Source organism: Athene noctua, chromosome 1 (assembly GCF_965140245.1).
Source record: "Athene noctua chromosome 1, bAthNoc1.hap1.1, whole genome shotgun sequence".
In the NCBI taxonomy this organism is placed as follows: domain Eukaryota; kingdom Metazoa; phylum Chordata; class Aves; order Strigiformes; family Strigidae; genus Athene; species Athene noctua.
The window spans coordinates 27,792,662-27,817,073 of record NC_134037.1 but is presented as its reverse complement, the minus strand read 5'-3'; the positions used below and the strand labels follow the sequence as shown (position 1 = coordinate 27,817,073).

Sequence of the window (24,412 nt, the reverse complement as noted above, 5' to 3'; positions counted from 1 at the left end):
ACTTTGCAACCTTCCTGGCCAAACTGTTGTTCCTTCTCCTGGTATGGTGCCACAGTACTTCTGCAAGCCAGACAGACATGGACTGGTCAAAGAGGCTCATCCGCCGGAGCAGTCCTGAGCGTGTCTGTCTTCAGGAAGAAGCTGGGAGGTCACCTCTTGTCTCGGCAGCCTTGCAGAACATGCCAGCCAGAGGGTAGGGACATGAAGGGTTTGCTGCAGGGCAGGAGCACTGGATGGGCGTGCAAGCCAAAAGTGGCCACCTTTCTTACTATGGCAGGGTGTGCTTTCCGAACCGGTTCTTTGCAAGGCTCCTTGTCAGCCATCTGCATCACTAATTTGACCTGACATGTATTTTGCTGCTTGCTAGAGAGACTAGTCAAAATTAGGGACAAAAATGAACTCTGAAGAGCTTGGCAAAACAATGCATTACGAATGTTGAGTGAAACCCCGTGTATTCGGTTTTCAGACTCTTGAAGCTCTGCCAGGCATGCTGATGCTTTCAGCTTGGCTGCACTTCTCTGAACTTTATTGCGGATAGAAAACATGTGAATGATGAGCTGAAGTTAAATGTAAAAATGTGTGAACTCTGAATTTGTTTCTGTCTTTCTAGCTGTAGGCTAAGTCTTTTGATGAGCTTAAATAAGCATGCCCATTCAGTCAGTCCTTCTGTTGGCAAGATAGTCTGTGGGTTACTTGGAATTGTTGGCAGCCGTCTGAAGTTTTTTTCTTTTCTCATTAAAATTAATGGCAGATCTGCGTATTAAGACAGCTTTGAAGATTTAGTTGATGTTTCTGGAGGCAAGAGTAGTAGTTGTTTCTAATGCTAGATGCATAAATGCAATATATTCACTACTGCACTTGGATTATGAAACATTTTGATTTCTTTGGGTTTTCCTTCTTGACTTAACGTTTCTTTACACTTTTGGCTCTCATTTTCTTTTGTGAAACTTGCGATACAGTTTATGGAGAAGTACAGTGTTCTCACCACCAGTTCGTTGCAGTTACATTTGGAGAGGGATTTTTTTAAGACAGGAGGCTAATTACAGTAACATACGTAACAGTGGACAAATGTTCAGCTTTGGGGTCTCTGGAAGGCAAAGAGCAGTTCCTTTGCCCTCCCTTCTGCTACTAGCCCACGTGTGATGGTGCGGTGGGAGGCCAGGCATGCAGTGGGCATGATGCTTATTCACGCATCCGTCTGTGTGACTCAGAGAACTGTGCACTTCAATACCTCTTCTGGACTGGATCTGAGTGGGGATGATGGTTTTTCAAAGCAGAAGGAGGTGATGTTGGACATGGTGAAAAACTGGAAGGTGTGACAGGAGTCTGTTTTTCTTGCCAGTAATCATGGGCCAAGTGTCCCTGGGAAGACTGGTACTAGGTAACAAGTAAATCAGTGCTGGAGTGTGTTCTGGTTGACTGTAGTCTGTAGTTATCTCATGCGGATAATTGTGGCATAATATACACAAACCACAAAATACACCACACAAAGAAATGCTGTCTTGCACAGAAACTAGAAATCATTATTTTTCCTTATGGCATCAAAATTTAATCTTAAACTATAGAGAACATGTACAGTTGCTGAATGAGTCCCTCCAGAGTTTGTATCTAATCGGATTCTGTAGAATTACAAACACTCTTGGATAATGATGCTTGTGATTTAATTGCAAATCCCAACAGAAGCTTATATTTGTTGTCTTGGTAGCAAGCAATAACTCTTCCATAAACATTGAAGCAATGAAAAAACATGAAGCCCACAAATCCACTTACAGCATGCTGGAAAACACTACACAAGTTCCTTGTTTTGGGAAGCTGTTTTCCTATACTCGTCAAACTTCTGTACTAGATAGAAGTTGCCACGGGTTAATACGCTGCAACTTTAACAATGGCATCTTGTGTGAATCAACTCCTGGGGCTGAAGCAGTGGTGTTCAGTAAGTGCTGGTGCCTGTGGTTCTAGGCAGTGTTGGAAAACAAAATCTGAGGAACACGGTGCAAAAACTCTTGACAAGTTCTGTCTGTAGAACTGCAGCCTGATACTTTTTTAACTACAGATTGACCGAGTTGTGAAAGTCTCGGAGACAGTGGTTTGAGAGCGTCAAAACAAAAGGAACTGCTTATCACCGCTAGTCCAGCTGAGGGTTTTCAAAGCCATCACCCTTGTGATGCATTTCCATGTATGACTTCTGCTTTTATGTAGCACATTACACCTGGGGGCATTTTTCTTTTACACATCCCAAAGAGCAGAAAGCATCCCAAGCCAAATAGGTGTAGGGAAATAGATTGTGTCAAGTAAGTACTGAAGGGCTATAAGGTTCAGGCAGCTGTTAGGTTGCTATACTTGGTGGGGCTCTAAAAGTCATTACAGGCAGGTGCTTTGATAGCGAGTATGGGTAGAGATTAGAAAGTTTGACATGAGGGTGTTCCAGGTTTGGCTGCTTTCAGATAATCTCTGTTGGGGAAACAGTATTCTCCGGTGCTCGGAGGCAGTGTTGGCAGTGCTATTGTTAGAGGCTTGTTGGGTTGAGTTTTCCTCTGGTGTGTCACCGGGAGTGGGTGCAGGTCACAGCCTGGGGCAGGGACGAGGGGGGAGGAGGCAGAGGTTCTGGGGCAAGGTACGATGGGCAGGAAGAGAAGAAAAGGTGGCAGCAAAGCTGAATCAAGGATTGAAACCCCCATGCTGTGCCAAGAGCTGGAGTGTGTTGATAGCAGGACTGATGCTATCTGTAACAGTCATGGGCTTTTCATGGCATAAATGAGGCTCTGTCATGCTAGTCTTAAATAGCACCAACAAGTGATGGGTGTAAATGGATGTCTTGTTTGTAGAATTCTCTGGGATTTTTTGTTTGGTTTTTTGTCAGCAGCAGAGACTGTAGCTCATGGGATGACAGAGGGATGTTTGTGGTTATTAGCTTGCATAGGCTTTTAGGGTTTTTTTTGTCGGAAAAACAATGTGGAGGCAAATATAAATTCAGAAATCATCTTGCGAAATATCCACAATTGGAAATGGAGGGAAAAATTTCAGGGCCAATTTCAAGGAATTTCAGTTCTCTATTCAAGGTGAAATAAACATGCAGCTGTCTTCTGTGGTATTGTTTACTGCATTCATAGTGGTGACTTTTAAGCTTCTGTAAAGTTTCAGTCTAAAGTCCCTTTTTTTTCTTTCCACTTGATGCTTAAAATTATGCACCAATGTATTTGAGAACAAAATCTTACCATTTAATTGTGTATTTTTTTTTTATTATTTACAAGGTGGAATATATGTTAGTAAAATTTGACCATGAGAATAAGAAAGTGCGCCTGGTGCTCTGTGGTGAAGAAGTTCTTCAAACACTGCAAGACAAGGGGGAGAAGGTAAACCCCAAGTGAGTGGCTGTTTCCTGGTTTGTTTTTTCTTTTTTTTTTTTCTCTCCTATTTTAGGATATTGTACAGAATTTTGTAGGCCTGGCTTAACTTTGAAGTCTGCTGTTGGTAAAACTGTATGCCACAGATACCAACATTTTCACATAAAGTTGAGGTGCAGGAAATGAAAGGTTTTGAGCACACTTGCAGGCATTCCAGGCACCTTACTGTTATGACTTGAAAAAAAAGAGGATGTAATGGTGTGCCCACAGAAGTTTCAGTTTAGGTATTTGTTTTGTCTTGCTCTGGTTTTGTGTCTGTGTGTGCACAGTAATCCCCTGTTACATCTCTCCTGCCCTATAAAGTTTATCTCCTGTGTGCACTTGCCCCTGTATCCCTGAGTACGGGAGTGAGCGAGGGCTGTATTAGGGAAGCCTGTTGTCTGCAGGAGCACTCTCCCGTTTTTGGCAGAATTAGGAAGGTAGGTGTAAGGACAGCAGAGCAGTTCTTCCCCACCCTCTCCCATGCTGTTTTCAGGAATAACTGGATCATATCCCTACTTCAGCTAGCTGGAGAAGTGTGATTGGCCTTTTAATTGATGGAGCAGAGAAATGAGACAAGATAAAGCTAAGTGCTTTGGCTAAAGAAAGCCGAAAGCAGGTCGCAGCTTGTAGGAACGTGGAAAAACTCTGCTGTTGTGATGAAAGGCTTTTGTGCCCTGGGCCAGTCCACTTCTTTCTAGGCACCTTAACCTTGAAACCAGTAAGGTTTCTCTGTCTTCCTCAGTAGAGGGACTACTGAAAGCCTGCAAGAAGAAATCCCTTTGCTTTTAGGCTCAAAACTGCTACTGTCAGAAGAAATGTAGGGGAGATACGGCTCTGCCTCTGGTAGAGTGTGTGCCATGGAAATGTCATGGCTTCAGAGGGGAATGAGAAGATACTACTTTTCAGGGGTGACTAGGTACACTCAAACTTCATTTCATTTCTTAACCTAATAAATTTGTGAAACGTGACCAGGTGTTCAGAGAGTAGAAAGAAGAAATTGAGCATAATTTTTGCCTTGCCTTGTACTGTGGAAGCTGTTGAATGTTCTATATTTCCAGTTTGAGTTAAAACCCCAAGAAACAAGGCTTGAGACAGACGCTAAAGGTAATTGCAATTTGACATAAGCAAATCCTACTTACTGCACTACACAGCAACGCTTCCTACTGCCAAATTGTGTCTTAATTTCTTTTCACTGCCTCCCAGTGGTGAGGTACATTGGAAGATACATTGTGTAACTCTACCAAACAATCAGCTTCAGGAGATTTTTTTGTGCAAGTTGCATTCATTTCTGGGATTTTTGCAAATAATCTTTTCTGAAGTTGCAGAAATCTTTAAATAAGGCTGTTCTTTTATTATAGTCACCCAACACTCTGGCGACCAGAATATGGAAGCTATATGATTGAAGGGACACCTGGGCAGCCGTATGGGGGAACCATGTCTGAATTCAACACTGTGCAAGACAATATGAGGAAAAGACGGCAAGAGGCCGCTTCTGTGCTCAAAGAAAATGAGGCTGTTTGTACTGTGACATCATTTCCAAGGTGAGATGGTTGATGAAGTGTAATCCTCTGCCTGCTATTCTCTTTAGATGCTTTTTCTCCTTATTGCATATGGCTAAACTGTACAATGAAACCAAGCAAAATATCCAGTTAAAATACTTTGACTTAACATTCTTTTGTTTCCTTTTTTTTTTTTTTTTGCAGTGAGACAAACAAATAAGCATATTTTATATTTTTAGGTTATTTCTAATTAGTGATGATTGTATATTAGGAGAGAATACCTGAATATTTGTAAAATAATTGTATGTAGAGTAGTCTGCCATCTTGAATTAATATGGTGTATCATATATAAAAGATTTCACTTGTTTTGTAACCTTTGATCTTTATAAATAGCAATTTTGTAAAACTGACTAACCTGATCTATTTATTTAACACCACTTTTTCACTAAAGCACATGCAAACTTCTTTCGGTGGCTTGGAGCACACAGTAGAACAGGAATGCGATTATCTACAAATGAAAACTTAAAAATTCTATAATACTGTACTTGCTGAATCTAGAAAGGAGCACACCTCTCCTGGGTTCATAACGTCCTTATAAAGGGTAGATTTCCTCCTTTTTATTGTTGTAAAAAGACTTGAAGAAATGAAATTCAGGATGTACTTCATTACCTAGGAGATACTGTACTTTGTGACCTTTCTTTCAGACAATTTTAGGCAGGTATTTATGTTCATTGTAACTAGCCTGGTTGTCAAGTGAATGAAGATAATTATCCTTAAAATATTTTTAAAATTACTCTGCAGTAGAGGAGAAGCAGCTGGACTTAGTGGCTGGCTTCTTGTATAGTACAGAAAACAGTGACCCTAAATTCTTGCTGAGAGCAGGAACAGTACAAAATGTGACTTAGCAGCAAGGTTCAGGTACCAGATTGTGTTGTGCCCCATGAATGCTATTTTAAGAATACAGTGTTGACAAAATATGCTTCCTCTTTATGGGAGCTATACTAGATTCCTTTGAAGTATTAAGAGCTTATTTAAAGTCCAATAGTTAAGTAATTCTCAGTGTGTTACAGAATAACTTTATTTTTTCCCTGCAACCTTACATATAGATTGTGTTATTTAATAAATTTTGTATACAAACATTTCAGACCCAGTTGTGCAAAGGATAAAGGGAGAGGAGTTCTTCATCACATTGTAGATAGAGGACTACTCTTTAAATCACCGTAGGAGCAATACACTGGACTTCAGTGAAAGCCAGTAAATAATAAAATGTAGTTTAATACTTAAGCATCATCCCAAACAGAGTTTCATTCTTCAGAGATTGCTCTCCCTAGGCTATTTAGTTTCTTATTTCTGCCTTTTGTTTTCTTGCCATTCAAGTCCCTATTGGTTTGACTGGAGTCTCGCTATATTTCTGAGGTTTTGTGGGTTTGAGGGTTTTGCTACATTGTCTCTACAATAACACGTACATATGCCTGTGTGTGTCTGTGCGTGTACGTGTGTATAATTGAAAAAAAATCCATGCATCTGAAAAGACAAAAAAGGTAATTAGAATGCTGACAGAAGAAGAGTAAAAGTTTATTCAAATTAAAATAACTCAGTTAAAAATTAACAAACCTGTAAATGCTTAAATATTAAAAAATATTAGCTTAGAAGCTAAATGAGTATCTCTAGTTCTTAAATTTTATGAACCCTCACTGCTGGACCAGAAAGCTTGAGGACTGGAGTGGTGCAGTTTACAGTGTTGCACTTAAACAAGTAATGAAGTTGGGTTTAGCTGTTGTAGGACAAATTGTATACTTAAACCACGCAGAAGAAACCAATAGTGAAATACATGTTGAACATAAAAAAATGTTTCTAGAAATGTGTCTCCTGGTATTTTGAGTAGTTTGCTTGTAGTTGTATCAGCTAACCGTTTTTATACATACAAATACTAGAGCCTCTCAAGATAGCACAGTCTTTGTCCTTTATACTGTGCAACATGGAGAAATTAATCTTCTGCAGCTCTACCTCCAACTTCTTAAATGTTCCTTTGTCCCAGTTGTGCTGAAAACTTACTTATTCTTGTTTCAGATGACTCTTAGCTTACAATAGAGATTCCAAAGGGGAAGATTGTATTCTGATTTACTTGCAGTATCCCTCAGCATTTTACACCTAATAGTAAATTATTAGGTGTTGAAAGTTCAGAATTGCAAGCTGCTGTGGGACTTGAAACTACCTCTGATTGTTAAGAGTTGGTTAAGTACCTCTTTTTAACAGGAGTAGGTTGTTGGGAGTAGAGCTGCATAAATTACTTTAGCAATCAGCCTTAACCTGTACTCTTGAGAGAAGCTTTAAGGTGCGGAATGCAGCTGTATATCAGTATTAATGACAGGTGCTAATGCACTAGAATATGTGTGTACTCTGCGTAATACTGTGAAGTTTCCTGCTTCAGCCACTGCAAAGGTCCACCCATGTTTACTGTCCAGCGATAGAGTAGTGGTTTAAAAAAATAAAGTCTGTTTTAACCACCACAGAAGCTGATGGTTGGCAAGTTCTGACCTTTCAGCAACTGTTTTAAGACCTCTTTTCTGTCAATTCCACATGCATAGGTAGCAGTCTCGAAAAGCGCTTCAGAAATACTCATGGTAGATGCAAGCTTTTAAAAATCTCTTTTTATTCCTTTGTCTACTGGAATCCTAATTTCTGATCTTCTGACCATTTTAAAATCACAGTCTGATTTCATTACAGCTTGGATCTCATTGTTGTGTTACGTAGGTTAGGGTGTCCTGGGTTTACGCTGCCAGAATATAAACCAACGCCAGTAGAAGGAGGAGCTTCAAAATCACTCTTTTTTCCAGATGAAGCCATCAATAAACATCCTAGATTTAGGTAAGAGTATTTTAGGAATGTGAATGAGAAGATGAATATTTTTCTGTGCCTAAATATCATAGGCATACCTGCAACTTCTTTACTGGAATAGAGAGCTATGTGGCTAGTTGCAGATATCACAAGGACGTTGACAGAAACTGCGTATCATAACAACCATCTCTGTCCAAGTGACTTAAGAAAGAAAACTGTTAAATTCAACTAACTTTATATATTAGTTCACACCATTATGGGTCAAAAGGTGTTGATTATGCTACTGCAAAATTGTTTCCAGTTTGAAATCCTGTGGCTAACCACTTCCATCACAGTTAATCTAGCTCTTGCTCAGGTATGTCACAGCAACATCTTGCTGTGCTCAGTAACTTGCAGTAGTTGCTCTGAAATGGAGCATGGTGTCAAACAATTTCAATAGTCTGACAGACGGTTTCATTGATAAGGTGAGAGGAGAATGAAAACAATTCTATGTGAAAACTAAGCATGTCTTTTCACTTGTCCTTGTATTCTTTGGGTCAGTAACTTCTGCCTACTCTATCATCATAGTACTGCGAGGTCCATCAAAATAAGACTTACTTTGCTGAAGAAAAATTCAGTGTTGCGTCTGTCATAAACTAGGAAAAGAGGTGTCCTGAAGGAAGATGCTCAAAATAAATAGCAAGTTGACATTCTGAAACTGAGAATTGCTGAGAAACTAACTGTAAGAACATTTGCATAAAGAGAAACTTTCAGATAGTTCAGCAAACTTTTTTTGTTGTAGTACACTGACCAGAAACATTCGGCACCGAAGAGGAGAGAAGGTTGTGATAAATGTACCAAGTGAGTAAATTCAATCTATTTTTTTCTTCTTCAAAATAATTGTTCAGTCTAATGCTCTGGGTTACTGAGTACCTGCATTTTCCACACAGTATTTAAAGATAAGAACACACCATCGCCATTTATCGAAACATTTCCTAATGATGATGGAGAAGCAGCAAAGGCGGCTAAGCCAGACTATATATACATGGATGCGATGGGGTTTGGAATGGGAAACTGTTGTCTTCAGGTAAAATATGTCTGCTTTCAAGATGTTACTGCATGTCTTCCCTAAACACTTCTGTTTTTAAGACTTGCCTTAAATCTAATTTCTCTAGCTTAATTCAACTGATATATTTTCAGGGTGGTAAAAGGGGGAATAAAACAACAAACTTAATCTTATGCCTGGTGATCTAGTCTTAAAATTTAAGTTTGCTTGCATTATGTTTATTTTCTGCTAATGTTCAGATGTAATTAGATGCTTTGCTGGAAGGATTTCTTGAACTGTTCAAACTTCATTTGGTCAAGCACCTTCTCCTGGAACTCCAGCACTGTTCAAGTGTGAAAGATCATCTTCTACTCTGGTCATCCTTCAGGCGTGACCAAAAGACATGGTGGGAATGGAGACTGAGCTGTCCTGTAGAAATACGTGGAGTTTTTTTGGTTACTCATGTTGGGATTTTTCCCTCTTCCCCATTCTTAGAACAGCAAAAGCAAGGAGTGGAATATCTTTTAAAATTAGTAACTTTCTACTTCTGTGTAACTTTATTTACAAACAACATTAATTCCATGTTTAATATTTTTAGTTATCTGCTAAAAAGTCCTCTCGCTGCTTGTACCATGAATCTACCGAATGCACATGGGTAGCTGTTTTCTGTTACTGCATGTTGGGAAACATTTTTGGTTCTGTTTTCTCGCATTAACACATGCCCACTTCTTACTGTTTTCATTCACTTGTCTGAGTTACTATTTTACAGTATCCTCTGTTTAAAGCCAGGTGCTGTGTCTTGGGAGTGCTTTAATCCTTTCCATATCCGTTTATTTTAAACGTTTCTCTATCATAGTAACTTGATGCTAGGGACTGATGCCTTAGGTAGTAGTGATGTATGTGACTGATAGAATCTGCCTGTTGCCACTGCCATTTTGGAAGCAGAGGTAGGAAGAGGCTAGTGTTAAGTGTCTAGGGGATTAAAGGAAATACTCCGCAGTCATCTTGTTTCACAGCACTGGCAGAAATAACCCCATTCAAAGCGTTTCCCTTTGAGAAGCTGCAAAAGCCCTTGTCGCTAAGGGTAAACTAGGGAAAATCTGATGAAGTAGTAAAGTGTATGTAATACTGTGTGTTTTTACAAGGTGTCAAGTTTTGATACAGTCTGTTTTGTACCATCTCTTATTTAAGACCAATAAAAGAAATACAGCCTTAATGTTCAGTAAATACATTTAATGTATTTAAAAATACATTAAATTCCTTTTTACAGAATACCATTTATTGTTCCTCATTCTTGTGATGAGTGGTCAAATTTAAATTCGGATTGTTATCATCAAAAGGAGAATGAAAACAAGACTGGTAGGTGCTTTAAGCAGCTGCTTGTGTATCAACTGATAATTCTTGATAACCGACTAGAAGAAAACATGTATTCCCTGCCTATTTTCTAAGGTAGTTTGCAGTACGCATACTTTGTTTTGGTTTTTTCCTCACTATGCACCAAGCTACAACTTGGTTTGATATATTTCCAAGGTCAAAAATAATGTCCTGATGAGCTTGGCTGGGAGAGCCCGCAGCAACGGTGGCGTGGGAGGCGCTGCCCCAGCGAACAGCAAGGCAAACCGTTGAGCTCTGCCACTTTGGAGGCTTCATGTGCCTATGCCTGCTGAGCCTTGTGCTGGTGGCTGTTGCTTTCCAGTCCTTGCGGTGCCTGCAGCACTCCTCTGGAGAAGGCTACTGTGCCCTTTTCCTCTGTTATGGGAAGTTTGGCTGGAAACTGGGTGGAATCCCAGCTTTAATGTGATTTGGAATAAACATAAAAGGGAAGGCAAGGCAGATATTGCTGTTGTCAAGGGAAAGAGTGTTAGGTGTCCTGTCTACCTCCCACCTCAAGGTAGTCTCCCTAGTGCTGGAAGTCCAGAGTTAGTGATGAGAAATTGTACTTAGCTGCTTCTGCGCAAGAGAATTAAATAATCTTGTCTTTTCAAAGTATGTTTTGTCTTTTTTTTTTTCTAATAGTCACTTCAAGAATAGACACAGAAGAAATACTTTCTCTACTGCACACCCTTTTTCTAACTTGGCATGTCTTAATGAATGTTGACTGTAGACTTAAAAAGACAAAACAAACACATCCCATATGCCCCCTACACCACCACACACCCCCCACAAAAATAATCCACCACTGAGCCCACCAGTGAACTCAGGGGTTTTGGGTTTTTTTTTTTTTTGCTTAGTTGATTCTTCTTTTTTTTAAGGCTTACTTGGGGTTGGAATCTGCTTCAGTAGCAGACTGAGAAAAACCTGTATGTTTTGTGGGACTCTAATTGTAATCCATGGAAGAGGAAAATCTGTGTTCAGATGGGATTCTTCAGGACGATGAGTAGCAATGGTGATGTAGAGCTGAAGCCTGTTGTACAATGTCATGGTAGTGGTACAGGGATACACTCCAGTATCTCTGATCTATGAATATATAAACTGCAAAGGAGGAGAGAGATGTTTTTAATCTGTTTAGCATCTTTCAACAGTTTTGAGGGGATTGATCCCCTTCTGCAGTTTTAAAACTGCAGAAAGTGTCAGTTTGGAAAGTCTGGAGGGTAAGGTCTGCTACTAGAAATGTATCTTGTATTTGATGCTGCTCTGAGCAAATTTCACCAAAAGTTGCAAAGTTGTTGTATTTTCAGTGACTTCGTGTGGTAGGGCTTCTACATCACTAATGACTTCTGCAAATAACATTTCTTTTCCATCTTGCTGTGTCCTAGCCTCTAATACAGGCAAAACTGGACTCATTGTGTCTACTGTAACTTTTATTTTAAAGATACTAATTTTTTGCAGGATCAAACAAAGGCATCTCGAATGTGCTTTAAAATGGTATTAGCTGTCACATAAAGCAAATGTTACATCTACAATAGTTTCTGATTGTTATTAATAAGTAGATTCTTGGCTTATTTCCTTGAAGGATTGCTGACCCATGTGTATTGTAGCTGTTAACTCAGTTACTCAGGTTTCTTTGGTTCTGGACAGCCAGGGTGTTGTGGTCTGAAATCTTTTAATGACCAAGGAAATGGTGTGGAAAGAAGCTTGTAATATAAATGCTGCTGATAGATGGGGCAAAAATTTTAACTGGGGGGGGGAACCCACACAAAAACCCCCTCCCAAAACCAACCAGAATAAAACCTTGAAATTTTTGATATTTAAATCATTTCATTATATCATTGATTCTAAATCCAGGAAGACTGTGCTTGTGTTGTGATTGTATAAAATGGGATAGCAATTCTACTTCTTCTAACAGGTAACATTCCAGGCTTGCAGCATTTCTGAAGCAAGGTACCTCTACGATCAGCTAGCCACGATCTGTCCCATTGTGGTAAGTAATGGATTTCTATCACATCAGCTCTTCTTTTTTTGTGAAAGCCACTTTATGTAAAAAAAAAAAAAAAAAAAGCAGCCTTGAATGCTAGTCACAAATTGGGTACTCTTGGGGGAGTGTCAATCTCTTGCTAGGTTGTCACGTGAGCAGTGTGATTTATTTAATGTCCAAATGACACCACAAAACAGATGAGGTCTATTTCTTCTCCTCTGCTCTACTTCCCACATGTACAAGACTCTTTGAACAGTTCTTAGAAGTACATTTTGGGGCAGTTTTTCACAAAAACTTTTTCACAAGCCCACTCCTTAAAACAATTTTTATTTTTTCAACTCTGGTCTGGTGTTACAGAGGGTTTCAATTTAAGTTTTTTAAATCTGTCCCCTTTTATAAGCTTGTGCTCATAAACAGCCATTTGCAACAGGTGTTATAGAAATAAAGTATTGGTCTGGAGTAGGTGGCGAGCAGATCATTCTCTGACTGAGGTTATGTTCTAGCTGTGTTGCTAAAGTGCTTAGCCAAACAAAAATAAACAAAATAAAACGAATAACAGGTGAACTTCTGGAGTTTGGAAGTGTGTGAGAAAAATACTTGCTGATTTGTCACAAAATTGCTTCTGCTTATATCATCTTTGTGTTCCTTAAATGCTGATCTGTAGAGGTAATAAATTTGGAGAGTGTCAGATGCCACTTGAGTAATACTAACCCTTCATCCAGGTGTTTTCTGGAGATAGCATTTGAGCGATTTGTGATTGTATGGGCCTTGGCTGTACATTAAAGTTTCTGGACTAGCAAGTTTCCCTTTCCAGTGGGGTTGTATTTTGGTTTTGGTTCCTTGGCTTGTCCTTTGTTTTCACATCAGACTGTTTTACTTTAGATGGCATTGAGTGCTGCATCTCCATTCTACAGAGGCTACGTGTCTGATACTGACTGTCGCTGGGGAGTAATCTCTGCATCTGTAGATGATCGAACACGAGAAGAGAGAGGGCTAGAGGTAAGTAATGTTAGGTAGTAGATGTCTGGGTTTTTTCAGACAAAAAAGTGAAACCTCCTTTAGCATCAAATTCTGCTTGTGCTCATCAGAATCCCTAACAAGGGAACATGGCAGTCTTTGTGGTATATATAGGAGAGAGGGTGTAAACATTCACCTTGGTTGTACAGTTTATATTAGCAAATACGTATTTTCAGTTAGATATGGAATCCCGGTAGAATTCTATTTACTCCTCCACAGCTTGCTGAAAAGGTCCCCCTGTGATGTAACTTTCAGTCTGTGATTGAGCCCAAAAAGAAAAAATTGCTTTGGATTAAATAGCAGGTGCTGCCGAGTAATCCAGCAGTATAAACTAGAACTATGTGAAAAGAGCCTGTTGTCAGAACTTAAGGAGTTTCTCACATCAGGAATTGGCATTAAAGGCACTTAAAAATGATAGAAAATAAAGTAATTTTTAAAAATCTGCTTGGAATTTCTTGAACTACCCATTTTAATAATATCTCTAACAATGTGCATATAGTGAAATTGTATTGGTACATGTTGCAGTAGGTATAATAATGCTTTCTAGGTACTTGGGGTAATGGTGTATTACATCAGGAAAACGTTTCCACTTTTAGAGAATTCTAGTCAATGTGTGATGACTGTTTTTTTGCTCAGATGCATACGTCTGCAAACAAAAGAGTCATAATTCCAGGATTGCTTCCTGTTAAGCTTATTTAAGACTCGTGCTTTGAATAATTTTAATTGAGGCTGTAGGGCTTTTTAAACAGGATAATAATTCTCACATAAGTGTCGTTAGTGAGCAAAACTTAGGTGACATTGTTAACAAGCTGTTAAAATATTGTATTCTTAAATTATATAGCCACTGAAGAACAACCATTATAGAATCAGTAAATCCAGATATGATTCCATAGACAGTTATCTATCTGAATGTGGTGAGAAATACAATGACATTGATTTGACAATAGACAAAGATATCTACGAGCGCCTAATAAAGGAAGGTAAGTGTTTGCTTCATTACGAGCAGGTTAAAAATTATGCTTGCAGTGTGTGGGGATATTTTATGTTTTCATTCTTGTTTGTTTTGATCATTGTGCATCCCTCAGAGAGACTCCTATTCAGGAGGTATCTGTGTAGCATGATCTTAAGAGTTTTTTAAAAAGTATTCATTTGTAACAGAAACTGTCCCTAATTGCAGCCTGAGAAGCTTGATGTTTGACGCATTAATGTTTTATCTTTGTGGAGAGAGCAGAACTGCTTTAGGAAACACAGCACAGGGGTGCATCAGAAAACAGGAAGAATGGCAGCCACACCAATATTCCGCTGCCATTTTCAAACAAGAACCTGGTCTTTCTTTTTTTTTTTTTTTTTTTTTTTTAACCTCTAATCATTTCCTTCCTTCCTGAAGTCATCATTTAAACTTTAACAGGATATGGTGGGTTGAGGTAGCATTGCAGAGTTGGATGTTTTCAGTCTTGTAAACCAAATAATTTCCTCAGTCCTGCTTTGCTAATTGTGACTTGTTTGAATTTTCATTTTGTAGGTATTGACCACCTTTTGGCACAGCATATTGCACACTTGTTCATTCGAGATCCATTGACTTTGTTTGAGGAGAAAATACATCTAGATGATGCAAATGAATCCGACCATTTTGAGGTTGTGTCTGATTTAGAGGAATTTATATACAGAACACTGTTTATTCTTTATAATACTGCTTAATTGGAAGATGGCTATATTAGCTATGAGTATTTTTTCCTGACTCTTTCACTTTTACTAGTTCTTTAGCATATGACTTTGCAGTTCTAAGCACATGTATTTGTTTTATCATTTATTAAGGAGAAGGTGGTGGCTTATACTTTAAACCCAATAAAATAAGAAGAGCTCAAACTACAGCTATGTATTTGAGTGTATGGGGAACTGTAAATTTTTATAGCTTCTTTTAAACTGTTTTGCATTACATTTATGTGTAAATGTCTCTTATAATAGCTATGGTAATATTAGATATTCTTAGTTTGGGATACATCAACCCCTCATAGAAAAAGTAAGCTAAATCCCAGCCCCCTAGTATCTTACACCTAATCCTCAAACAAAATAGTATGAGAAAGTGTAACATACTTGTTCCTGGGATGGGTAATTATACTGTGTTTTTTAGGAAGTCATGCTACTTAGTTTGGAAGCACTGCTCTAACTTGGTGACCTGTTCCAGGGAAAATATTAGGACTCTAGTTATCTGCTTATTTTGATTATATTATAGAATAATGCATATCTTGATTGTGACAGATTATTTCATGTCCTTTGCAGAATATTCAGTCTACGAACTGGCAGACAATGAGGTTTAAGCCACCACCTCCAAATTCAGATATTGGATGGAGAGTGGAATTCAGACCTATGGAGGTAAGGAAGATGTCAGTATGCACAAAAGCACATATCCTTTGAAGTGGAAAAGTACCAGGCATTCTGCCATCCAGTATCAAGCCCTTACTACTTAACTGTGTTTTCTCCCCTCTGAATTGCTAGATGCAAGTGAAGTGGACAGCAGTGTTTAATCAGACATGGACTGTGGGAATGTAACTGACAGGAGAATCCACTGCAGCGCAGCAAAGCATGCTAATGGATTTGGGGTGATGGGGAAAGGAATTAAGCTTGTATTAAAGCAACAGTAAACAAAGCCCCATTTAGCTTCGGGGGACTCTATTTCTCTAGCACTTTTCCTGGTACTGAACGATTCCACTGTCATTGTTTTGTTTTTCACAAGTGCTTCTATTTTATATCTGCCTATTTCTGAGCTCTCTGAATTTAATCACTTTAAAAACTATTATATATTTGTAATTAGAGAGCCTGAAGGTGCAGGTTATTAGGTATTCTTTTGAAACACAAGTGTCTTTTGGCATTAAAGGGTTGAATTTATTGAAATGTGTGCATGCAGTGCATTTGAAGTCACTGCTGCTGATTTTAGTTTGTGCATCACCATTTCTGCTAGTAGAGTGTATGTGAATACAAGTACCAACATGTATGTTAAACTGTTCTACTGTCCCAAATACTTATCTACTTCATGAGTGTGTTCCCACTAAAATAATTCTCTAATCCTTTCATGTCTAGGTCCAGTTAACAGACTTTGAAAACTCTGCATATGTTGTGTTTGTGGTATTGCTGACCAGAGTGATTCTGTCATATAAACTGGATTTTCTCATTCCTTTGTCCAAGGTAGGTGTGAAGGATCAGATCTATTAGAGCTGAATGTATTTGCATCAAGTCTGACTTTTATCCTCTGCAATCTAGGAACTAATATTTGTGCACTTACCAAACAGTAATTTTTATCTTTTAGTCAGTTTTCATCTGTACCAGTACTTTGAATCAATTTCAACTCTGCAGCATTAAACAAATATTTTACTGCTGTCTTATGGAATTGAGTTTTTAGACATACTGGGGGAATTTCTGTGGTGCCTAACAGTGTCTGATGACTGCAGAAATGTTGAGAAATACCATTGTCACAAGACCGTTTCAAGGCTGGGAAAGGGCATGTTTCCACCATTTTACATGTGGGGAAAATAACCTGTGGAGGTCAAAATAAAAGCTTTAGATATTTACTTTAACAAGGCCATTGCGTCTGTCTTGTGTTCTTATTCTCTGTTTTGTTTGTATCTGGTGGAGTGGGAAAGGAGGAGTTCAGCATGCTTAGCGTTATACAGTATTTGATTGAAAACAAATATTGCCGATTCTGGTCACAGCTGTGACTTGTGTTTAGACAGACCAGCAATGCAAAATGCGCTTTTCCCTTAATCTTGTCCTCACAATTTATGCAGTGTTTTGGGTGAAACTGTCCTTGCATGATTTCTTTCTGAGGCACCTGACCAGAAAATACCTTTCTAAATTTATAGTTCTGCAATGTTACAGATAACTTTAAAAAAGGCCTCGTACGGCAGAAGGCTTTTGACAGACTGTACACTAGAAAATAACTGCCAGTGCTGGCTACAGCATAGCAGTAGTATCCTACAGCTTTTCTTAGTGTTTTTCATTAATACGGTAAAAAATACTGAAGTTGTAAATTAACAGTAATCATACCATACAGTTGGTATGATTTCTAAAGGGAGAAATTATCTTCCTGATGTCAGGGAGTTCAGACTTCATAAATAATGGCAGCAATTCCACTCTTACAGTGCATAATTACGTTGGAATGTCTCAAAAACGCAAAAATTTTAAATAATGAATACCAGTTAAGACTGAAAAAGAGATCAGGTGCTGAAAGAACCTGAACAGAGTTGCAGGGCTGGGGGGGAGCATAAAATTACTTGAGCTTGCCAAGCAATTTGGCAGGTAATGCAACACAGAATTGCACAACTATTGGTAAGCCTGCCTCTTTCAAGTAAAATAATATGGGTTTACAGGGCTAATCTCACGCTAATCTTTGTTGTCTGATTGAGTGCAGTCATACTCCTGTCAGCTACAACTAGAGTTCTTTCAGGCTTTCAAAACATCCTGTTGTGTAAATAGGTTTCATAATATAAAATGAATGAAAACAGACTTTTGAAAACAAAGCTTTGAAAGGTAGGAAGTGAGTGAAGATTTTGCATTGCCCTTAATTAAAGGTCAAACTAAGAATTAAGCAAATCATATCCCGTCTGAACACAATACAGTACAGCTGATGTCTGAAAGCTGTGTGATGTTAATTCCCTGAGAACATACCAAAGAACTTGGACAAAGTCTTTCATCCAGAAAGACAGAGCAATGCTTATGTCATTTGCAGAGCGTATGAGCAGTGCTTTGTAGTTTGTAGACTTTTTGAGAAGCCTGCAGTTTAGAACGTCTTTATTGGCAGTCTAAGTTTATCTATCTAACAGATGTTTGGGTATAGAATAGATATGATTCCCTTACAAAGGCACTGGAATTGTGTTTCTGAAAGTTTAATGCAGTGATAACTCTTCTAGAGACTTCAGTGAATTTGTTGGTAAAAGCAGCAAACTATGGCTAGGGGAATGGCAGTTTTCTTCTGTACTCATTTAAATTGCATCTAAATAGGCAGTCCGCCAGATGGGATGCAACCTGTTAATCACAGCTGTTCCTGTGTTTTCATTCACACTTAAAGATTAGTGTAGCATGTTCTAATATACCATCAGATAATACCATTACCTTTTCTGCTGGAGACCTAATTTCGTAAAATGTCATCTCTTTGTGGTTTTGCCCAGGACCCCCGAAGAACAAAATAAAACATTTCCATAGTTTGGCCTTGTGTGACGAAATAATGAGAAACCTAATAGATGTTTCAAGTAATGGGACCAAAATGTGGGGATTTGGGAGAATCCTAATTTTCTAAAACATCACAAACCTCCAAAATGCTTTTTTTGCCAGGTGGATGAAAACATGAAGGTGGCCCAGAAAAGAGATGCTGTCCGGCAGGGAATGTTTTACTTCAGAAAAGATATTTGCAAAGGTATCACAACAAGCAATGTGATTAACACTGTTATGGATGTTCAGTGCATCTCTTGCCTTCTAACTGTTTCTTCCTTTCTCTTTGTCACCCGTGAAGGTGGAAACGCTGTTGTGGATGGATGTGGCTCTGCACAGAATGGGACAGGCACCAACACAGAAGAGTACACCTTAATGAGCATTGACACAATTATCAATGGGAAGGTCATAGCCTCTTCTACCTGGAACACACAACCTTCCCCTTCATTCCGCCCTCCCAGAAATCAGATTGAGTGTGGTTTATGCTGACTCTGTTCTCTTACACAGGAAGGAGTCTTTCCTGGTTTGATCCCAATTTTGAATTCCTATCTTGAAAACATGGAAGTGGATGTGGACACAAGGTGCACCATCCTAAACTACCTGAAGCTAATAAAAAAGAGAGCATCTGGTATGTTTGACACTTTTGGACATTGATTTTTCCTGTCATTTTTCTACTTAGTAATTGGGCTGTCCTCTAGTTTTCAGTTGGGTAAAACTGGTGGCAGCTGTGGCTGTCTGGTTAAATGTTGTATCATAGGAGCAAAGGAATGGAGTGTGTTTTCTGGCTTAAATCTGGTCTCTGGCTTAAATCTGGTCCTGTCTAATTCTGATTTATAAATGTCTCATGCTCCATTTTAAAACTTAATTTGGAAGTAATTGATGCAGTTACAGCTTAAAGGGTAGTGTATCTCCAGTGTAAGATTTCTTTTTTCAGCACCACTTACTGCTGCTTTTGCCAGTCTGTTGTCTGCTTTGTAGTAGTTTGCATATATACTAATCCCCTTTGTCTGTCACTTAAGTGTAAGAGTGTGTGAGACTGTGTCTGATGGTCTGGTATTACTGGTATGACTCCAAATTGTGCTGCTCCAAAGCACTGATGGCTGAATTCTGGTATGCTAGAGCATGGGACCGAGTCTTTAACTCCCTGATAATAAAGTTCTTCTGTAAGCAGCAGAGCAAACCAGGCTCTTCCCCTGTTTTCCCGAAGTTCCAGTGTTTTCAAAGACAGGTAGTATAGTGGCTCTTTATGCTCCTTTTTTAAAATGCAGCGGTATAATTTACTAATGTAAATTAGTAAAGCGGTATAATTTAATGCTGTGAATTTAGCTAGACAGTTAATTTCAGTCTCGTAAATCAAGACATCTATTTTTTTCCCCAAATGAAATATATTCATTGGTTTTAAATTGAAATGTGGCATTGATTTTAAATTCTTGAAAAATGCTGTAGAAGCTTCTAGGTAAAGACCTTTTTAAAGCTGAGGTGACAATCAGGACTTTCTCTTGCCTAGTAGTACTTCAGAATGGTAACAAGTTTTAATTACAACTTTCACTGTAAATGTTCTTTCCTGAGGCTGCTTGTTTGTAGGAGGCTTCTGTCCTTCAGGGAACAGACGGGTATTTGATGCTTGGATTGAGGGAGAGAAGAGAAACTGACAGGAAGAAAACATCTGAGGCACATCAGCTGTCAAAATAGCAATGCTTTCAAAATATTCCATTGTTTGTTGTTGGGTGGTTTTTCTGCAGAAAAATGCTGTTGAAGAAACAAGGAATGCCTAAGTCTTACAGAGCTTTTTTCCAAGAGCTAATGATGTCATGTGGCAGGTGTTCCCCTTGCAAAGAACAACTTTGCTACCTGGTGTGAAGTTGCAGGCATTGCAAAAGTTCAGCTTGTTTATATCTTAACTCTGATAAATTATTTTTAAATGATGCTTCGTAAGAACCAGAATTCACAGAATAAAAAGCATTAGGCATTATATTAACTGTGCCTTGATGTTTCTCAGTCGTGAGCTCTGGATTATTCCAGTTTACTCTCAATCTTAAATCAAATGTTCCTGAACTGCACCCTGTCTAGCATGAGATGCCTTCACAAAGGGTGGCCATTTTTCAAGATTTCTCTCCTTAAATGGTGAACACCAAGCACACAGGAGAGTTAACCACTGGCAGCTTAGCTGCTGTGGCTTTAACTTTGCCCTGACAGAGTTCATCTGTGCTTCAGTGAGACTACAGATTCGCTAGGCAAGCAGCAGCTGCTGACCATCACTAAATATTAATGAAAGGGGTGTTAAGATAGCAGCATCAAGTGATCCTTGTCCTGGCATACTCTCCTGTTTCCTGCCCATCTGCAGTGTAGGCCTTTTCTCAGCCAAAGGTGGTGCAGTAATCATGGTGCTTGATGACTGTTCACAAACATGATTTCCATGATCCTTGCCTTACCCTTCTTGAAGCAGTTACACATTTGATCCCCATAAAGTCATACATAAGAAATGCCACAATTTTATTACATGCTCTTTGAAAAATGCATTTCCCGTAGTTTTTAGTTTCAGTGCACTTCCTAGTCATTTCATGATGTGCCTTCTAGTTCCTGCATTGTAGGATAACGTTTCTCTACTCGTTTCTAATCAACATTCAGTATATTGCTTCTGAACTTGCAGTTCCTTTTGTCTTGTGTCTCCTTGCTTGGATGTTCTCACACCCTTTGTCAGTCTGTGGTGCCTTTTGCTGATACACGTGTGCTCTTCGGGAGCTGCGCGCGGTGTTCACGATGAAGATGCCGCAGATCCCCGCTGGTACAGAGCGTGGTGAGCGAGCGAGCGGCCTGACCACCAGGTGTCTGCGTTGGTGTGTGCTGAGCTGCTCTCCTGTCTCCTCCCACCCTGAAGGCCTGCAGCAGCTCTTAATCCTAAAACGTGTGTCTCTTGATGCTCTGCTCATATCCTGGCCTACCCGATTTTCTTTCAGGCCCCCTGCTTTTCACTGGTTTGAGAAAGTTTTAGTGCCTTCAACAAATAATGCTTCTTGGATTTTATTTTTTCTGCCCTATTTTTATATAAAAGTGTAAATTCTGGCCTCATTTCTTTAAAACATGGCTTCTGTTTCTGAGGGACATTTTTATTCCTAATAACCTTTTTTATTCTGCTTTTCTTTCCTGTACTTTTTGCAGTTTTTCTGATTTGTGTTTGATATACCTTTGTTCAAAACCATTGATAGGCTATCTTTAAACAGGCTTGGATGCTTTTTATTCTTTGTGTGTTCCTCCTTGCTGTCACTAACTTGATTCCTCTTGCTTTTTGTAATATCCTTAAACAAAAGATTTCTGTAGTGGAAGCCCTTGGCTCTTTATTTTCTTACAAGGAAGCTGAGGTTCCAGTAGCAATGACAGTTTTGCTAGGCTCTGAGCATCATGTCAGCTTACCTTAATGTCTTAACTGTCAGTTACCTTGAACTTCTACTAGTTGAGGTTTGCCTACATATGCTGCATTCAGAAGCCAGATTCAGCAGTCTAAATGCTACTTCACAGTGATGCCTGTCTCCTGCAATTGGTGGGTACCATTTGATAACCCTGTATTGAAGGGTCAGGGACCCTTAAGCACCTTTTGACTGCCCCATGCTCAACTGTACCCTGCACAGTGAAGCAGAAGCAGTGTGTACAAGCCAGGATTTGGTATAATCAGAAACCTTCCTATTTTGTGCTAGGGGAGCTGCCAGAGGGAGAAAAAATAATAGGTCAGGGTAGACAGAGCAAAGCTAGCAGCTGAGTTGGACAGATGAACTACAAAATTATTTTCTATATAAGTAGTTGTTGTAGAGGTGTCTGTTGGTTCATCTTGGCCAGATTCTCTATTAAATGACATGTTTAGGATCTCTTGCTACACAGTCTGTTTGTAACACTGTTCCAGTAGTTAGTTCTCTCTGCACTGTCTCGTTACAACATCTGAAAGTTTCAAGATTGCATTACATAAGTGGATTTTAGACTGCCAGCATTATGTCAGCTTAATTACGCCTGCAGTTAAGCCATATTTAAAAATACATATAAGAATGTGTTTCTCCTGAAAGCATGGACTGTTCATTAATTCTGTATGTAATGCATAGAACTTTAGGTATTATACTGCTAAATTAGATGTGTAAACTGTGAAATTTGACTTCCCCTTGCCCACAGGAGAATTAATGACAGTTGCTCGATGGATGAGGGAATTTATCGCACACCATCCAGACTACAAGCAAGATAGCGTGATAACTGATGAAATTAATTATAGCCTTATTTGGAAATGCAACCAAATCGCACAAGGCCAGGCAGAATGTCCTGAACTACTGGGTGTAGGATTTAATAAGAAACAAAGTGGAAACAAAACTGGCTCTTTGTAATAAATGAAAGTTTCTTAAATAGTAGAAAGTTTAATTCTTTTAGCAAAGCACTAGCGAAGATACTGTGAATCTGGTACAGTTTCATAGTGTGAAGACCAAAACAGGGATACTGCACTATAAAATGGGCCAATCTGCCTGAATACTCATTTAAGGCATCCTAAAATGGGCATATTCTTATTATTAAGGTTTATACAATGTACATGTAAATAGTAAAATATTTTTATGATTAACATCAATGTATTTTAATAACATTGTATCTAAAGTTATTGTGAATTAGCTTGTAACTTTTTTATGCTTATTCTAGAAAGAAAAATTGTCCTGAACAGCTTTGTAAATGTAATGGTACTTGTATAGTATATGCATTCCAGTTACTGAATGTTTACTGTAATTTTTTTAACCTGGAATGTGCTCAGTAATCTACCTTATTATGTAAGAGAGAAAAAAAAAAAAAAGCTTCTGGACCTACCTGAACCACATATATTCTTCCTTCCATTTGGATTTTGAAAGTATGTAAAACCAGATAAATTCATGTGCATCCCATTTGTTAATCTATAAAGCAGTTGCCACAGGACCTGCATCCCCTCATAAGCTGTGAAACTTGGATAACGCAAGTCTGCCTGTCTGCAGATGCATCATTATATTTTTTTCTCCTCTGATGTAAATTTGTACGCTATCGCAGTTCAGAAATCTGCCCAGTGATTTAACAAAAAAAAGCAGTAATGGGGGAGATGTGGGGAAAGAGAGGATGAAATGAGAGCTGGCCCTAAAACTGTCTTTACAAAGGAACAGACCCCCACTCTGGATTTCTGCACTCCTTAACTGCTCTTTCTCCCACATTGCTCCTGTCGCTGCAGTTGATGTTGTGACTGCAGTGTAAACCATACACCTGTCCATTCTTAAAGATTGAGTTTCTCATTTGTCATTCATTATTACAAATATTTTTGTCAGCATGTTTATTTCCTGTAAGCTACTTTGTGTAGATAGCTGAGATACCTGCATAGCTGTAGGTATGGACAACTTAATCCCCTCTAGAAAATAGAAGAAATCATGGAATGTACTAGTCCTTTGAATTGGGAGCCAGTGCTGGGAGTGACTGTAAAGTATTTAAAATTTAGCCATTGAAACTGTAAATACAGCAAATTTAAGGGGCCTTTTTGATTTTGCTTCTTAACTGACTTCTAGAAGTGAATTGTGTTATGGGTAGATTATGCAAAGCTTAATGCAAACATATAAATACCTAAGGTGTAATGATTTTTTTAAAAAGAACTAATAGAGAAACTGCAATGAAGAGGTGCACTAAGAAGCTTTTATGTACTGACAGACTTTGTTTTGTGTTCACAGGTGTGCTTTAGAGAATAAAAAGAATGCTTTTTTCTGTGGTGGTGAATTTGTTTTAATCAAGATGTAGGCATATGCTAATTTAGTTTCTGTAATAAGGAAATAAAAATAAAATTTGCACTGTGTTGGTCACTTGCATGGCTTGAACCTATGTTTTCAGATTCAAAAAAGGAGTTGCATACCTGGCAAGTACAGCTCATCTTACCTGGACTCACTTTGTTCACAGTGAAACTAATCAAGACTAATGGCAAATGGTCTACCCCCCCCTGCAGCAGAGAAGCCATTGGCAGCATCATGGTAGCATCTGTCTGGTTGCACAACATCAGGTGCTATGCTTGGAAGACCCCTAAAAGAAGTTAGAACGCTTTCCTGCTGGTACTGCATCAGCATGT

General features: G+C 38.8%; 1 protein-coding gene across 2 annotated transcripts in view; it reads left to right on the top strand.

Moving 5' to 3' along the window:
- Positions 1-24,152, top strand: part of GCLC (glutamate-cysteine ligase catalytic subunit) — a 34,531-nt gene extending 10,379 nt beyond the window's left edge. The window contains exons 2-16 of one of the 2 annotated variants that reach the window (XM_074895760.1): positions 3,252-3,364; positions 4,745-4,927; positions 7,640-7,753; positions 8,505-8,563; positions 8,653-8,789; positions 12,034-12,108; positions 12,985-13,101; positions 13,961-14,099; positions 14,642-14,754; positions 15,400-15,492; positions 16,198-16,302; positions 18,445-18,526; positions 18,623-18,726; positions 18,829-18,949; positions 22,477-24,152. In XM_074895760.1, coding sequence (XP_074751861.1) covers positions 3,252-3,364; positions 4,745-4,927; positions 7,640-7,753; positions 8,505-8,563; positions 8,653-8,789; positions 12,034-12,108; positions 12,985-13,101; positions 13,961-14,099; positions 14,642-14,754; positions 15,400-15,492; positions 16,198-16,302; positions 18,445-18,526; positions 18,623-18,726; positions 18,829-18,949; positions 22,477-22,682 — 1,761 coding nt within the window. In that variant the 3' untranslated portion in view covers positions 22,683-24,152. The remainder of the gene's footprint in view (positions 1-3,251; positions 3,365-4,744; positions 4,928-7,639; positions 7,754-8,504; positions 8,564-8,652; positions 8,790-12,033; positions 12,109-12,984; positions 13,102-13,960; positions 14,100-14,641; positions 14,755-15,399; positions 15,493-16,197; positions 16,303-18,444; positions 18,527-18,622; positions 18,727-18,828; positions 18,950-22,476) is intronic. The other variant, XM_074895761.1, reaches the window with a different exon arrangement.
- Positions 24,153-24,412: the final 260 nt, after the last annotated feature.